At 39.9% G+C, this 17,805-nt stretch overlaps 2 protein-coding genes across 8 annotated transcripts in view; one reads left to right on the top strand and one right to left on the bottom strand.

Moving 5' to 3' along the window:
• The window catches only part of LOC136836433 (serine/threonine-protein kinase DCLK1), a 241,895-nt gene extending 237,334 nt beyond the window's left edge, over positions 1-4,561 (top strand). For all 7 annotated transcript variants that reach the window (XM_067100668.1, XM_067100673.1, XM_067100667.1 and 4 more), the window contains one exon: positions 2,599-4,561. In XM_067100668.1, coding sequence (XP_066956769.1) covers positions 2,599-2,727 — 129 coding nt within the window. In that variant the 3' untranslated portion in view covers positions 2,728-4,561. The remainder of the gene's footprint in view (positions 1-2,598) is intronic.
• A 235-nt stretch (positions 4,562-4,796) lies between these two features.
• Rpn5 (regulatory particle non-ATPase 5) overlaps positions 4,797-17,805 on the bottom strand; it is a 63,165-nt gene continuing 50,156 nt past the window's right edge. Inside the window, exon 6 of the mRNA XM_067100675.1 lies at positions 4,797-5,307. Coding sequence (XP_066956776.1) covers positions 5,089-5,307 — 219 coding nt within the window. The 3' untranslated portion in view covers positions 4,797-5,088. The remainder of the gene's footprint in view (positions 5,308-17,805) is intronic.

Here is a 17,805-nt window from a genome sequence, read left to right on the forward strand (position 1 = left end):
TCACTGGTAATATTGACAAGATTCAGGTAAATCTATTCCCACTGCATTTTTGACCCTCTTAAATCAGCAAGTCAAACAGGGGAGAGAATATGGTAGGTAGAAGACCAGTCCTTAGAGGAAACAGAACATCTCTCTTACTTGGGAGACACACTGGACTGTGATGAATCTGGTATTTAGTGGTAGTAGAGGCTTCCTGGAGATAGTATTACTCCTGTAATAGCATCCCATCAGTAATCAGAGCCAAAATCTATAATTTGGTATAAGGACTGTACACTGCAGCTGAGACATGGGCACTTCCAAAATGAATGGTTGAGATTTTGAAGGGGGTATGACTACAAAATAGTGAGATTCGTGATAAAGATAATACTACAAGTAAGGAGGTTGCAGAGAGAAGAAGTGTACACAGGTGAAAAATACTCATCTCAAAGATGGTGGTGGCCTGGACAATGATCAGTGGTTAGTACCAGAAAGTCATAGAGGACATACTGTAAATGCAGACTTGGACTAGCCCAGAATTCAGAATGGCAGTTCCTAAAATTAAACTCATTTAACATCAGACCTTGTAAAGGGTAACCTGATGTCAAAATATTAATGATGATGATATTCTCAAACTAACTGCAAGGTTTCCCATTCCCACAATGATTATCAGTGCAGTCGTGTAGAGCCACTTTGTAAGGGATTATGAAGTTCAAGCTACTACAGAAATGAGCCAGATGGAAGAAGTGAATACTGTTGCAGTTGATACTAGAAATGAAACAGCTTAAGATTAAAGGTATAGTAAGGAAAAAGTTGGAACGTATCAAGGGATAATTAAACCTATTCTTCCATTGGGAAATGAAGACTGGTTGTTGAATGTCAAGCCATGAAACAAGTAAGAATTTTGGTGTTGTCATTATAGAAAGAATGAGTTTTTTTGCATGTAGGATGCATAGTTCGTGGGGGAGAAGAAGGAAAAGGAGACCTTTAGAAAGAGTTAATTGTTGCTACAGAAATACATCGTCACCCTTTATATTGAAGTATTCCTCAGTGCAAGCTAAACACATTTGTTGAATCTTGGTAAAGAAGTGGTTAATTTATGAATTGATCAAGTGGATGCAAGGTCCGACCTGGGAGGAGGAAGGTCATCCTATCTGTTCAAGAGCTCTTGAAGTCAAGGACATTGTTCTGTGCCTAGCAGTTCAGAGAAACTGGTAATAAGGGCAGGTATCTGTGGCTGTGCCAGACTACCTGTACCTCTTTTTGCCTGAAGAATGTGGCCTACCAGTCCTTGGACCCCTCTCCTTAGGACCTGTGTAGTCTCCTAACACCTCTTACACATAAAATAATTTTGCCAAGGGTACTTGGATGGCATGAGGCTCCAAGTTGAATGGTTGAGCAACTGGCACACTCCTTTCTCCCATTTTTCTTTCTTCTGCAAGGCAGCAGTCAGGTTGAGCATGTGCTAGTTGGGCCAGGATGGGGGTAGACTGTACAATTGAGCATCTTATCTCAGAGATTTAATTCATAAGGTATGATCTTCCTCTGCTCTCCCTTTTGGCAAAGGGTTGGAGGGGGAAGGGTAAAGTTATTATCTGAACCCATGGATATATGGTTGACCTGGATACTAGCTCCCTTCTAACTTGTGCTACTCTATTTAGGGCAGTAGTTTGTTCTCTGAATTTTTCCTGGAGTGCTTCTCACTCTGCCTCGGAGCTGCATGATTCTTGCATCCCTATGCTCTCTTGTTCATAATCGTGATTGAGAGCCTGGCATTGCCAATTGGAGATTCAATGTACCACTTATGTAAGAGACTATCCCGTCTCCTACATGAAAGGTAATGGTTTATGTTTCTGTATAAACAAATACCAAATTTTCAAGTAATTTTCACAGTTATACAAACTAGAGTTTTTTAAATCCTGCCTCAAAAGGATGCCAGCCTGCAGCAAGTAAGTTGGGGCGAGGTTCCCCCACTCACTACCCTGACTCCAGTTAACCACCTTGTTATGAAGTTTCAACAGTTGTTTCCAGCTCGCACTTAAAAATACTCTTACATTAAAATGCTCTGGTTTGTGTACTTAGAAAAAGTGCAAATTACACTAAAAATTTGGTATGTTGGCATGAAGGCAAAGGTATTAGGACAAGAGGCCTTTTAATACACAAGAACAAAAGGAATACTAGAGAGATTTGAGGTGCTGCTAAGGCTATGCGGGTATAAGAAACAAGTTTTTTATACACTTCTTAATTCAGAGGTGAAAGGGGTCACTTTAACAAGGTTTCAATAGAAAACACATATGGTGCACTGCCTAATTTTCATTTTTTTAGTTAGGTGTATGGTACGCAGCAAAATTTTCACTTTTTATTACCTGACAAACTTTGCTTAACTGCTTTAAGTTAAATACTTGACTAGCAGCATTTTCTTGGCATTACCTTCTTCACTTCTGCTTAACTAGCTGATGGTAAAATTAATGGTAATTATAACATTTATTATATGCCTTGCAGGTTTTTTATTTTAATTGATATGTTTCTATGACAAAATGTCTGATGGTATTAATAAATGCTAGTTTTTATTCAAAATCTTTATATCCAATAGTAAAACTAAACATGATACTCGTTTATCAGGTAACTGCTCTTGACAAGGAAAACCGGAGTCTTCGGCGTGAAGCAGATTTGCAAGATGTTCCTAAGCTAACCAGTCCACCCTGCAGTCCAAGAATGACAATTTTTACAAACAACAATCAAGTCTACTAAAGAATTGTATTGAGGGAACAATTTTTTTTAGTGGTACTCTTTCCATCACATACATGCTAAGAGATTCATTATTCACTAAAGCCTTTTATAGTTTTTTGTTATGTTCTGGAGTCGAGTTGAAAAATTATTTACCAGATTTCTTAATTTTACTTTTTTTTTTCATTCAGGAGCTAAGTTAAATGTACGATATAGTTCAAGACTTAACCGTCCTTATGAGTACTACAGTACAGTATATGGAACATCCAAAGTAATAGACTGGGCTGAATAATGTAACCCTCATAAGCGTATAATTTAATATCTTTATCATGCCTTGACCTTGCTAAAGTTTAATGCTATTCACATTAACTGTAAATGATCTAAAGGCTGTAAATGCTTTTTTTCAGAAGTGAAGTTGTTTCAAGTAAATTACTTATCCAACTTCATTTTTGTTCTCTGATTCAGTTGTGTGATAAACGTTGGTAGACTCATTTATGTGGTTGTCTAATTCTTCTTATTTAGCTGACCAAACTTATAATTTTTTTCAAACCACAAATGACCATGAATATCAGAACCTAGCATTTCTTCAGGAAATTATCTTGATGTCAGTCAAGACTGCTGCCTTTATATATGAATGTTTTCTTGTGGAACTGACTTTGTGATATATTAATAGGTAGTTGCTTCAGTGATGTCTACTCTCTCAGATGTGCTCAGTATGCATATGCCACAAGAACAGGAAAATTCTAATTTTATATTACGTATGAATATTGTCTGGTGCTTTTAGTGTTTGTAAGATTTTGGTTGTTTGTGCCTGATAGGAAAGTAAATATATATCTTGGAGATATATAAATCTTAAAACTATTTCATGGCTTTAGCATAAATTGTCATTGCTGTGGTATCACAAAATGCTGATATAGGTATTGCATTACAAAATTATACATTTTTGTTACAAACAGTAGCCATCCCTTTTTTATATAGACAAAAGGTTTATTAGAATACTTTTATGTACATTATTATTTCATATAGCCAGTTGTAAATTATGTCAATACTTAGTATTAGGGAAATGTAAGGTACATACCTAGTCCAAACTTAACTTTAATCCGTGATAGTATAGGAGTGTAAAACGCTGTTACTTTTATAATATTGGCATCACATATTACATATGTGACTACCCATTATTGAGGTTATTCACATTTTTATTTCTTTTCGTTAGTGCTATCAAAGCTTTAATACTGAATCTCTGGCAATGCAAAGCACTTTTTGTTTTGGAAGTTTTAATTGGCAATTATTATTAAACACTTTTAAGCACAAAGTTAAACAGTTAAGTAGGAAATTATGAAAATTCTTAAAATTGGGAGCTTAAAAATTGTAAATTAGCCTGCAAGCATTCATGTTTCTGTCCTACACTTTTCTTGACACATCGACTTTTGTACATAACTCACATATGACTCTTTGTCATCAGGTAAATCATCAATGTCTGATATTTGTCAGCATGTATTTTGTTAAATGAAGACTTAGGTTACTGAAATGACTTGCAGGTATATTTTTATGACAATTCAGAAGGGTAAAACAAAGAAGTTAATTTTCATAATTCATATGGATGGTTGAATCTAGTAATATGTCATACGTAATCAAGGCTTTGATGATTTACTGCTGTATATTTATAAAAAGCTTATGTACCTTAACTCTGAAGCCAGCCTTTTATTTTTGTTAGATAACTTTTTTTACTGTGGAAACTTATTTTATTTTAATGAAATAAATATAGCTCAAATCGACCTATGTATATTTAATATTCACCCTAATGGTTAAGTGTTCAGTACATTGTAGTGCAACTTTAAAAAATAAAGTTATTATAAAATTGTTTACTTTAAATTCCTTCATACTAAATGTAACTAACATTCTTATGTAGGACATGATTCTTATTCTTTTGATGACTTTTTTTAACTTGTGAATTATTTAAACAAGGGTGAGAATCACTTTGACAATGAGGCCTTCAATTCACTTTGCCACTGACAACAGCATACATTAACAGGGCTCAGGCCTCCTGATGTGTGCCACTGCTCCTCTATTCTGAGGAAAAATAACTAAAAACATTACTTTTCATAACTTTTAATTATGAAATATAACAACATATCTTGCATCCTAATAAAGAACAGACATTTATCCATATTAGGTGGTTTTTAATACATACAAAATCTATAAACAAAAGAATTAAGCTTTTATTAGAAATACATTAAATGTTGTTTCTAACTTCTTACAATAAATAAGCACATCCTTCATTATTATACAGATGTCTTTCAATCTAAAAGACTTAAGAAATTACAAAATTTTTCAAGCATAATAGATCAACCTTGCACCGCAAACCTAATCATAACTTACCAACTATTATTCCTTTAGAAGATGCTTGTGTACCATCTCTTCTTTATTGATGAGATGTGTGGTCTTATTGACAAGGGCCATCAAATGATGTAAAGAGTCTGACCAGCTGTTCAGGAGCTGTGAATGTTCAGGATTGGTACCAAAATTCACTACACCCTCTAATCTATCCATTCGGGCTGTCACAGTTCCAGACACTACTAACTGGCAAAGAAATTCCTCGCTTTCCTGTAAGACAGCGATTAAATACATTCAAGAACAGTGAAATTTAGTATTGGAGTAAAAGAAACATATTACAAAGATATCAAAAATTAATATTCACTCCACGACAAATACACAAATCCGGTCTGCAGAGATAACATTATTATTTAGAAAGTTAAAAAAAAAAAACCTAAATTTCATTTAACATCCTAAACAACCCGAAAGTGGGAAGGAAAAGTTCAGAAATTGCAAAACTACTGTGAAGGGTACAAGGAGCTGAACAGGTCCTGCAAAGTTTCACAATATTTGTAAACAGAAATTCATAAAAGGGCACAACAGGTAGAGCCAAGATTTAAAAAATCTGTATTTTTTAAGTTACATATGTAGTATACTGAAAGGTGCTTGGTGTAAATATCAGGTATCTGCTATGTCAGAAGAACACTAGCAACTGATTTCTAGGCAAATATATATTGGCACCTAAACTTAATGAGCTTCAACTTATAAGATTTCAATACTTACCAGATAAATCATTCTGAAGAAACAAAAATTATATTTCACTCATAAGAGGATAGTCAGGTAAGCACACTTGACATAATTTGATATCAAGAATAACCCTTACTTGCCAGTCTAACCTTGTTAGATGGCTTCTTTGTTTCCCGAGTAACTAACCAACACTGTACCTTTCTCCCACTAACTTGAGCAATTACTGTGTTTGTCTGCCTTGTAAAGAAACCGTGCTTCATATAAAAATGCTAAAGTTTTTTCAAACTTAGGCCAAGATTGCACAGAGTAAGACCATTTATAATTATTGGGTTTGAAATAAAATAACGTTTGAAAATCAACATGAAACCACTTAACCTTAGCTACAGACTAAAGACCTGAAATACCAAAAGAACATTGAGATAACACTGGAGCTTGTGCTAACTTATGCAGAAGTTGTTTTTACAAAAAATATGGGATAATTCCTTACAAGAAGTTGAGAACAGCAATGAATTAAGATCAACAAACTTTTGACACTCTAGCAAAGGAAGCAACTGTGGGAACTTAGTTCAGCTGTTGATAGCACTAAGGATATATTCAGCTGTTGATAGCAATATGGATATAAAGTGACACAGATCTCAGGGACATTCAGAAACAAAACATGTAATGGGTTTATGGTGAAACAGAACTTAAAAAAAAGATTACCATGATTACAATACAGTACGTTGGAATACAGATCAAGTGGTTTACATAAGAAAATACTTTAAAAAATTTGGAAACACAAAGTTTTTAAAAGTAATTTGTATTTTTCCTAGGTACTGTATAAAAACCAAAACCTTTTAAGTGATGAATATATTTCATGCGTAGCTGAATGGGTGAATGAACTTTATGAAGTTAGCCATGAGGTGATGCTGGTGAGCAAGTGGGGGTGCCAGCAAAGCCCCTAGCATGTAAGGTGTTGCTTTATCTTTAACCTCAGGGGCTTAGCAGGGTGGTAAAGAAGGGATACAGTATACACTAACAGGCTTTGGCCTGTATACATAGGAAAAATGCATATCAACTATTCAGCTGTTATTTGATCCAATGGGAATACAAACAGACACCTTTCAAGTGGAGACTTACTTTACAAGAAATACAATAACAGGCTTTGGCTTGAATACCTAGCAAAAATACAAATCACTTTTAAAAATTTGTTATTTATTCCAATGGGAATATAAACCAACACCTTCCAAGTGGAGACTGGCTTTTTAAAAGGGCAGCTCTCCAAATAGTTGTAGAAAACATTTCACCCAGAAATGAATGTCCACAAAGAACATTATTTAAAAAAAAAATCTTACAAATCTGGTGATAATAAGACCAGAGAAGAGAGTCCTGGATAATAGAACCCCAGAAAATGGGGAAAAAATTCAGGAAAACCATGCAACTTCCTGCTGGGAGTGACATGTTGGTAGGCAGCACATCCTGACTATTTCAAAGTAAAGGGTTTTGGAAAGCAAGAAAATCCAAGAAGCCAAAACAAGGTAATGGGTTATGGTAGGCTCTATCATGTCACCTATTCCCTTTTATAGGGAGGTGACCGAATGAAATATTCTATACACTAACAGAACTGGGTGCTCATTATGTACTCATCTGTATCTCGCCTGTTATCCGGTTTGTACTTTGACCTAGTTGGTTCTCTGAAAGGAAAGGGAAGGAAGAAATCTCCACACATTCTGCATCTGTACTTCCAAAAAATGAACTAAGTGACATACTCAGATAAAATACTTCTCTCTCCAAAAGGAGCTTGGGTGATTACATAACTTGCTGAGCAGCCAAAACAGTCTTACAGAAATTACATGTGACATCCCTTTGATAGAATAGGGTAAAGGTAGCAAGTCTACACCAAACTGCAGCCCTCATTACCTGGGAAACCAAGAAGTGCTTACAATTGCAAGTGATAGGCCCATGCCCCTGACTTCTTGAACTCTCAAAAGAGATAGGTGAGAAGACACACCCAAAGATGTACTGTATTCCCTCTGAATAACCCAAGAGGCAGTGGTCTTAGTCGTTTCATTTTTATGCCTGCCAGTACCAATGAAAAGTCTGCATTCTGGTCTCAAGGCATGGATTACCTAACAGTTCAGATAGGGCAAAGAAGCAGCTCATTCGCAGAGGCCAATGCCAAAAGAACAACCCCAAAAGTTAGTCAGACTGCAGAACCAGAAAGGTCCCACTCAATAGGGCAAAGTTCTAAGAGGGTAAGATTGTTCAGAACTAATTATCAGCATGTTCAATTCCACCAAAGTGGAGATATCCAATCCCTTTAGTTTAAACACCTGCGAGAAGGTTGAATGATAACTTTTCACTACGGAGAATGAAAGGGACTGGTCTTGGTAAGGAAAGATAGTCTGCCATCAAATGAAGATAGGTTCTGATTGGAGAGGTACCCCTTCTATGACACCAGGCACAGAAAATGGCCCACTTTCCCTGAAAGATACTGGTAGATGATCTAGAAGCATCCTGACATTTCCTGCACAACTCTGCTGGAAAATGGCAACCCCCTCACCTCTCTAAGACACTGGATAACTCCCACCTATGAAGGCAAAGGGAGTGAAATGAATGTCGGTACCTTAGCCCGTGGCTGACAAAGAAGAGTGGGTCTCTCAGAAGACCATTCCATTGCCACCACCTGATCCTAGCGACTGAACTGGTCCTCTAGCACGTTTTGGTTGTCCAGAATGTAGCTGGCTGACAGTTTTACTGAGAGGAGATCTGCCCACTCATGGATCATCACAGCTACATGAGAGAAAGCCTAAGACCTTATTCCTCCGGCTTGTTGACACAAACTCTTACTGTGGTGTTGTTGCTCATCAAAATCACAAAACGATCTTTTGTCCTGTCTTAAAAGGCAAAGCTAGCCATGCAACTAACATCTCCAAAAAAGGATTTTGACAAAGGAAAAATCTATTTCTGGAGAGGGGCCCGTGTCACCCGGTGAAATAGTCCATTCAGCACTTATTTCTAGGTAATTCCGTTTGCTAGATACCAGAGAAAGCTAAATGAAATGCTGGAGTTACTACCCCAGAGCGAAAGCTCCACTAGATGGAGTCGTGTATGGAAAAGGGTGAACTACAAAACACGGAACCTTATCCTATAGAGATTCCCAATGTCAAAAGTCCCAACGAGAGAGGTGCCGATACAAGCCCATGCACTACTCGCGGACTGTATACAAGGCAACACTAGCCGCATTCCATGTTAGCACCCACCTCACTAGAATGAAGTTTATCAAGGGAGGGAGAGAATGAAAAACAGGGTGGGTCACCAGGTGACACGGGCCCCTCTCCAGAAATAGATTTTCCTTTGTCAAAATCCTTTTTCTGGATCGGGGTCCCGTGTCACCCGGTGAAATAGTAACAGAGAAATAAACATCATTCTTATGCTATTAAAGACTTAAATAGAAACGTTGAAAACTAGAGAATTCTACCCTGAACATAAGTAAGGTCCTCTAAGTTCATGTAATGAAAATAATGAAAGTGGTCACCGTCTAAGATCATGAGCTTAGAATAGCACCTGAATAGGCTTGTATTAAGAAAATACTTCCTGCCTAATAGCAGACCCAATGACAGTGCCCCCTCCCTTTTTTAAAAGAGGACCTGACAAAATGCAGGTCCTGTCTAAAAAAAGCCTGCAAGGAGAAAACTGGACACAGAAATGACCTTGTAAAGGGGGAGTACTTTCCAAGGTGACCACCAAAATGAGGACCTTCAATTGTAGATAGAAAGTTAGGGTGAGGAATTCACAACACTACCCCTGATGAGGGGAAACCAAACTGATTGGTTCCGCCAGACAAACCAAACTGATTGGTTTTCCAGACAGGGCAGACAGTACAGGAAAACTAACACTAGAAGCTAAGCTGATTAAAAATTTTTGGGACTTCCTTAACAAGGAAAGATAAGAACAAGATGATTGTTGGTTACGAAGCTAACTCCGATACATTACTCAAAGACCAGGGAAACCGAATGTGGACGAGTACTGTTTCTTGAAGACGAACACAGACCTTAGGGATGAAAGTTAAGGGCGTGTGAGTCTGGTTCCAACAAAACACTTTCCTGCGAGGCCAATGCCACCGCATCAGTACTATGAAGCTTCAAAACTATGTGAAGAGTGCTGAGTTACTTAACTGCAGAACCATACTGCAGTAGAGTAGGATCCCTTAACTGATTTCAGGAAAACAGTAATAACAGGGACCAATATCAGTTTCATCCTAAACTGTAAGATTCACAAAGACCACAAAGCCAGGACATCAGAGTTTGAGGGGGCTGGCGCGAGGCCGGGTGAGTTTATACCAGACGGGACAGCTTGATAGTTTGTGGCTGAATTGGGTTGCAAACAGACCTACTTCCAGGCCCAGGAAAGGTCACAAGACTACCTGAATGACGCTCCGCCAAGGACTATTCCGACACCAGGGGGCTGGATAGGGAAAAAGCAGTGGACCTTTGGGACCCCTACGAAGGGTGGTAGACAGAGGCACCTGCATCTGTTGGTTATGGAGAAGAATGAACCCATAACCTGAACGTAAGCATTCAGTCCAAAACCACTTGTTTACGTAGCGCACTATTGCTGTTTTGTTCAGAACCAACCTAAAAGGAAACCTCTGGGGGAAGAAGTTTCCAAGGACAGGAAGACTGTCACCGCCCTCCAAAGCGTTGATATGGAACTGCCGCGGAACGGCCGACTAAGTACCATGTACTTCATTGGGCCAAAAATATCCACCTCACCCGCCCAGAGAGGTGACGGTGTGAATACTGAGGCCGGAGGGGAAAGCTGGAGAGGAACTGACTGCAAGCACTTGACAGTTGTGCAAGGCCGAGGCCACTATTCAAGCAGGAGGAATCAAGGAGACACGTCCCTGACTCCACCATACCCCGGTCATAAAACTCCAGCTTTGACTCAGAAGGAGAACTGTCACTGAAGCAAACTGGAGAAACCCAGGACCTTTTCTTGGGCATGGGGAGAGGTATGCTTGAGATGATGAAATGATAAGATGCCCTTGCTATCTCTTTTCCACTTCCACTGGATTCATAACTACGGAAGGCTACCCTCCTGAATCAGGTGATTCCTTCTGGTTACTAAGCCCAAAGACTCTAGAAACCGATTATAATGACCGCTGGATAGAGCCCTCAGGCAATTCCGGTTCGCTGGGTGCCCAAATGAGCCAGGCAACTAGATATGCAGCCAGCATAGCCTACTAATACCGGAGCTGCTGAACTACGGTATTGTTCAAACTGGCAAAGACTCTGGAGCCGCATTGAGGAGGGCATGAACCTGAAGGGGTACGCCTGCTCCCCAGTCTGAATCCCAAGAAGGGATAGGACCTTTCTGCAACCAAGATGTGAAAGGAAGCGTCGGAAAGGTCTATAGAGGTGGTTACGGCTCCACGCGCAGTAGGATCCGAACCCACAAGACTGTAAGCAACCGAGACTTGCCGCATGAATAAGGAAAACAAACGGGACACGCCCGGAAAAATTTTCCAGTGGAAGGGAACTTCCTTGGCAGACTGAAAGCCTGACAGGCCATTCGCAAAGACCCCCAGAACTCTGGGCCGGAGGCTGATTGAACCTGATTGGGGAACAGCAGTCCAGCTCCACCCCGGGCCCTGATAACTATACTCTGGGCCCAGGAACTAAAGTTCAGTGGCCCCGAAAATAGTACAGCCTCCCACCCATATGAGAAATACTACAGGGAGGAGGCTTGATTGCCTCCGTGGGCGAATGCCTTCCCAATTTCTCGGAGAGAGTAGGATGCATCCCTGCTCCTATGATAACCCCGAGGGTCAGAGCCTCTGGCCAAATGTCTAGTGAAAATTCTTTCCCTTAGGTTTTCGTGTGAAGCAAAGAAAACTCCGGGCGGGCACGTGGGGAGGCAGAGACACACGGGCGTTACAAGGGGCTGATGTGTTGGCTGAACCCGCACACATCGAGGGGTGGAGGCTGGGAGTGAGAGCTGACGGCTGTCTAGGGCAGAGACCTGAAGAGCCTGCACCACCGCCTGAGCAGGGGGGCTCTTGAACCATATGAACTTCTTTGCCGGACTTGGGACAGGTCCCGCAAGATCGACCGTTTCTGCTCGAGGGTAGACACCCATGAGAACGGGAGGCTCTGGGTAACAATAGTAGCCCCCAGACGGGCCGTGCACAACGCCCCACCTGGGGAAAAGATTAATTCTCCAGGTAAAACTGTTCATAAGATTTTTCAGCTCAAGGCGGAACGGGCAAGCCTGACTTACACCCTGTTTCAGCTTCCGAAAATTGACTCCGGAAGCTTAGGGAGCTGTATGCTGAAAAAATTAGAAGCGTAGTCCAAGTTAAAGATTCACTGTAATGTATCTGTGATATCTGTCTCCCCGGAAATGCCTCAGCGATACATTTTCAAAACAAGCCTGTTGATAAGAGGGGCTACATTCGAGCACAAGGGGTAAGAAAACAGGGCTCTCAAAGAGAGCACGTGTAAGACCCCCACAGCTGGCGTGAACTTGAATTCTCCGCTGCCACTCCGTTAGAGTCCTCAGGAGACGATGTGTCAGCCCCAGCTGAGGGCTCACTTATGGATCCTGCCAGACAGATGCCATGCTCGTTCTGACAGTCTGGTAAACCGGATAAGAGGATACCAGACCGGAAGGGAAGAAATGCCCTTCCACCAACCTCCGTGTGCCCACACCCCGACAGGAGGGTGCCTTCATGCTGGGAAGCATAAAGGGAAGGCACCAAGATTCCCCAGACTGGAGGGGAAAAGAGGTGGAGATGTCCGAACGATAGAATTCGGAACGGAGCAGGACTTAACAGGTGATCCATTGACAATGAGTCTTGAGATTAATCTCTTGGGATTTAAGCTCCTGGGAAAGGGGAAGGCATGGACCATGACGTAGATAGTTAGTTTAATAGGTTGACACGACCCTCATAACGAGCTCCTTATAAGGAGACCCGTAAAGAGTTTTCAACAAAGGAAGGAGGGGGTAACCGCCTTGCTTTGCTTGGGCCGTGTCCCTTTCAGAAGACGAGGCCAAACTCATCAGATGGCACCGGATTAGAGATCGAGACGTCCTGAGAGGGGCCCCTGAGCTGGTCTTCTGGTTTAAAAAAAGGGTGGTTCATTTTTTTTTTTTTTTTTTTTCTGACTTCACCTTAGGGACAGTAGACCAGGAACCGTCGAAAAGGATGAGAAGGTAACGAATCCCTAAAGGAAAAGTTTGCCTCACTAATTCCGAGCTAAGCGGAAAAGGTTTGTCTCAATTATTCCGCATCTACTTATTGCCCGGGACGATGTTCTGGGTCGAGGAACGAGACAGAAGGCCGCTAACGTCTTCAGAAAACTCTCCAGTAAACAATTAACTTGAAGCGAAGAGTTACGAGACTGCGGCGGCCTCCAGGAGGAAAATTAGGACCCCAGACACCGGAGGAACAACTATCAACCAAGTTATATAAGACGGAGTTTGGCAAAGGAAAAACCGATAGGTGTATATGAAACCTACCAATTTACCGAGAATCTCGCCGAACGGAGTTTAGCGGAGGAAATTTATAGGCGATATGAAACCTACCGATCCACGAGAATCTCGCCGGACAGAGCCAAACACCGAAAAGATTAACTATTAATAAGCCACAAGAGGCGGAGAACCATAGGTTTATATGAAACCTACGAATTCATCAGGTAGCCTGCTCGGGAGAGCATAGCATACAACGCAATCTGCCGGGTGCCAAACGACTAATAATAAGCCAAAGGAGGCGTTTGGCGGCGTAAAACCGACTGGTGTAAATAAACCCTGCGGATTCATCAAGTAGCCTGCTCGGAGAGAGCATAGCGTACTTACAACCTTCCGAAGTCAAGAATAAGTCACATGAGGCGGAGTTTACGGAGACGAAACCGACAGGTATATATAAAACCTACGGGTTCATCAAGAAGCCTGCTCGAGGAGAGCAGAATCTGAGGCTACAGTAATGACCATTAATTTAGCAATCTCCTTTTTTAGATCACTGTTTGAGAAGGGTTTAGCCGCTAGTACTGTTACTACAGTCAAGTCGGCTCTCGTAAAATGTTCTTGTATGGTTTCAAAATTGACCTCACAGACCCTTACTTTTTCTTCCATCCCTAAAGCATGTGCACGTCTGAGGCCAGTAATCCGTCCACATACGGTTTCCTGGTTTCTAAATGACGTGTTGAAGTTAGCCTCAGATATCGATAATCAATCCTGCCCTACCTTTCCTTGTTGAGGAAAACGTTGTTTTTAGTTAGCCTGGCTTCGGGTGCTAGAATTTCGGAGCTGTCTGCACTCTCTAGGGGAACCCAACCACGCCGACTTCCTTCCATCAGGGGAGGTTTTGCTGATTCCTCACCCTACCTTCCTGGCCAAAAATGAAGACCCGCAGCATAGGTGGTCGCCTTTGGAAAATTCTTCCTCTGCCTCTAGACCTGTCCCTGTGTCCAGTTCATACTTTGAGGGCTTATTTAGACAGGTCCTCTCACATCTCTTCTGGGCCTCTCTTTATCAGGAAGGAGGGGTAATCTCTCTATGTCTGCTATTAGACAACAGATCCTTTACTTTATCAAGCAGGCTAACCTGACTCCCAGTCCCAAAAGTTCATGATATTAGAGCTGTGGCCACCTTCCATTAACTACTTTCATTACATGAATTTCACGGATCTTACCAGGTACACCGTTGGAAGTCACCTGGTTTTCAAACGTCACTATTTGAAAATCCTTAGAAGCTCTTAAATTCTCAGCAGTCGCGGCAGGGAACGTTGTCCCTCCCCTCTGGTTCCCTTCTGATTCCTAGTCATTTCCTCCTCCACTGCCTCAGTTATCCCCTTACGGTCATTTCAGTCAGGCTTGCCTTGACTTCTCACCTGGCTGTGTTATCCATGTATTTGTCTAAATGACACATTTAAGTTATAAGGTTTTCAATATTGTATAGTTATTTTGTTTATGTACATTTTTCACATTGTCATGTTAATTTTAAGCTAACATCAGTTTCTTTTGTACATTATTGTTATTGTTACTAGTGATTAAAAGTTTCTTTTGGACCTTGGTCTTCTGTTCCCCTTAGAATTTTTATCTTTTTAGTTTAAGAATTATGTTTATTTCTCTGTTAATTTTTCATCGGCTGACACGGGACCCGATCCAGAAAAAGGGATTTTGACAAGGAAAAATCTATTTCTGGAGAGGGACCGTGTCACCCGATGACCCACCTCCATCATGTGTCATGTCCCTCCCATAGTAAACATCATTCTAGTGGGGTGTTGCTTTCATGGAATGCGGCTAGCGGTGTTTTGTGTGCTGTCCGGGGTGGTACATGGGTTTGTAACGCACCTCCCTGTGGGACTTTTTGACCTTGGGATCTCTTATAGGATAAGGTTCCGTGTTTTGTAGTTCACCCTTTTCCATACACGACTCCATCTGATGGAGCTCGCTCTGGGGGTAGTAACTCCAGCATTTCATTTAGCTTTCTCTGGTATCTAGCAACAGAATTACCTAGAAATAAGTGCTGAATGGACTTGTTCTTCTGTCCACCAGCCCGAGACAAATTCCCCTTTCAGGTGAGCTCCCCAAGCCCCTCTTCGAGGCATTTGTGAAGAACATATCTGGAGGAGAAGAGAACAGGAGCGCTCCTTTTGGGAGATGTTTGTTGGTTAACCACCATGTGTAAATTGTCAAAATGGCTCGCAGGCGTGTTATCACCCTTTCTAGGAGCCTTCTCATCCTCCCACGTCCAACATGCAGAAGATTTTATACAAAAATTTAATAGTTTAAACATCCCCTCAAATACCATCAAATTACTCAGCCTAGACGTCGAGTCATTATTTACTAAAGTCCCATTCATGACGTGTTGTCTTTTTTAGAGGAAGTTATAACCATAAGAAGACCATTTTCCTCTTGGCATAGATAAAACTTTAAAACTTATCAACCTCTGTGTAACAAACAACGCGTTTTCTTTCAATGGTAATTTTTACGAACAAAAATTTGGCTGTAGCATGGAAAGTCCCCTATCACCCCTTCTAGCAAACTTGTACATGGAATATTTCGAAACAAATTTTCTTGTCTAACAAACCCTGCAATATGATCTGGCTTAGATACGTAGATGATATTTTTACTTTCTGGGACAATAGCTGGGGAGACTTTAATGAATTCTTTAATAAACTAAATTCGCTAGTTCCGACCATAAAATTCAATGCAGAATAGGAAAAGGAAGGAAAATTTCTGTTCCTAGATGTACTGATCATAAGAGAACAGAACAGATATGCCTTCACAGTATATAGAAAACCCACTTTCGCTGTTTCCTATATTCATTTTTTAAGCTACCACTATGTCTCCATAAAGATCATGGTAAGGTGCAACTTATTCCTCAGGGGGCTTAGAATATGTTCAAATTGGCACCTAGATAATTATTAATATCAGTTAATTCTGGAGGTTCATGCAGTGACTTATGATAATTCAATACAAAGAGAAATTGAATAACAAACAAGAACTAGCTTAGCCTATACTATGGTATATCGCATGCATATATGGTAGCCTAGCTTACAACATACTATATTCTAGACTCACATTTTGTATTATACAATCATCAACATAACGAATATGCATCTTTTCCATGGATCTTTTAAAATATGCCTTAATTCACTGTATTCAATAATATTGTATATATTCTTATATTACTTTTGTATTGTAAACTGCAATCATAGCGACTAATGTTTTGGTTTGGAAATTGTTTACGCAGTGTTTATTTCACCATTTTAACTCAGTTCAGAGCGCTTTTCTTGCTTCTAGCTAGTGTAAATGAATCTCTAGATACTTTACTTATTTGGGGTAAGGTTATTTTTTGTTATACTGTACGAAGTGTTTATAAGTCGAAATATAACTTAAAATAGGTCTCGTGAAATTAATTTAGCTATTTTTTTTTGTTAATAGATGGCGTCGGCCGTTTGGGGGTGCTTGTTTTGTGTAAAAAAATCAAGATTCCGTTCGCTATTTTCACTTGATTTCATCATAATACAAGTTTTACGTATTTATCGTTTATCGGCGTAAAAATAGCAGTAATGTGTTCTTTCATACCCAGTAGTTTTGATTAAAATACTTTCTCTCCAATTTTAATTACGATCGAGTTTCATCCATGTTGCCGATGCACGATAATTTACAGTCATTAGCAGCTTGAACATTGTTTTCTCAGCTTCAGCTATGACATGCACCATAAATTTAGCGGTATATTTCCTTGCCAATCTTTTATCCATAACGAATAAGGGTATAATGTAAAAATATATCAGTCTCATTCTACTTACTTCATTTTTACTATAACCTATGGTAATTGTGTTTTACCGTACGATGGTTGAAATACAAGCAAAAGGACTGTTGTTATCCGATTCGGTGAAGCAAAACAACAGTTTCTCAATCAGTTGTTTATGGCTGTATGCATTTACGCAAGAGTATAACATTACTTTTTTAACTAGAAGATGGGAAACAGAGATGGAGGAAAAGAAGTTGGTCTATTGTAATTTGGTCTCTCTTGCTGGCTGACTGTGCACTGCTGCCTGCGTCTGCGCAAAATTTAAAATTATTTTATAAATATTATCGTATCGGTATTAAGTGCTTACCCCATTTCAAAATCGAATTATCATAAGGTGAACTATCGTAACTCGAGAAATAGCTGAGCATTTTAATAGTTTTATCACAAAAAGTGCATTTAGTCATGAAAATGAGATGAAAATACAGTAATCAGTAAATATTTTTCAGTGAAAAATACTGTGAATGGCCAGATTTTCAGTGAATAATGCACATATGTGTTCCATAGAGAAACCCGCAAATGAGTGAGTCCGCAAATCGTGAGACCGCGAATACAGGGGGTTTTACTGTGTGTGTGTGTATAATAAATAAATAAATAATATATATATATATATATATATATATATATATATATATATATATATATATATTTATATATATACAGGTATTCCCCTTACTTACGATGGGGTTAGGTTCCAAAACCCATCGTTTGTTGAAAAAATCGTAACTCGAATATGGCCTA

The sequence above is a fragment of the Macrobrachium rosenbergii genome, chromosome 56 (assembly GCF_040412425.1).
Source record: "Macrobrachium rosenbergii isolate ZJJX-2024 chromosome 56, ASM4041242v1, whole genome shotgun sequence".
Classification (NCBI taxonomy): domain Eukaryota; kingdom Metazoa; phylum Arthropoda; class Malacostraca; order Decapoda; family Palaemonidae; genus Macrobrachium; species Macrobrachium rosenbergii.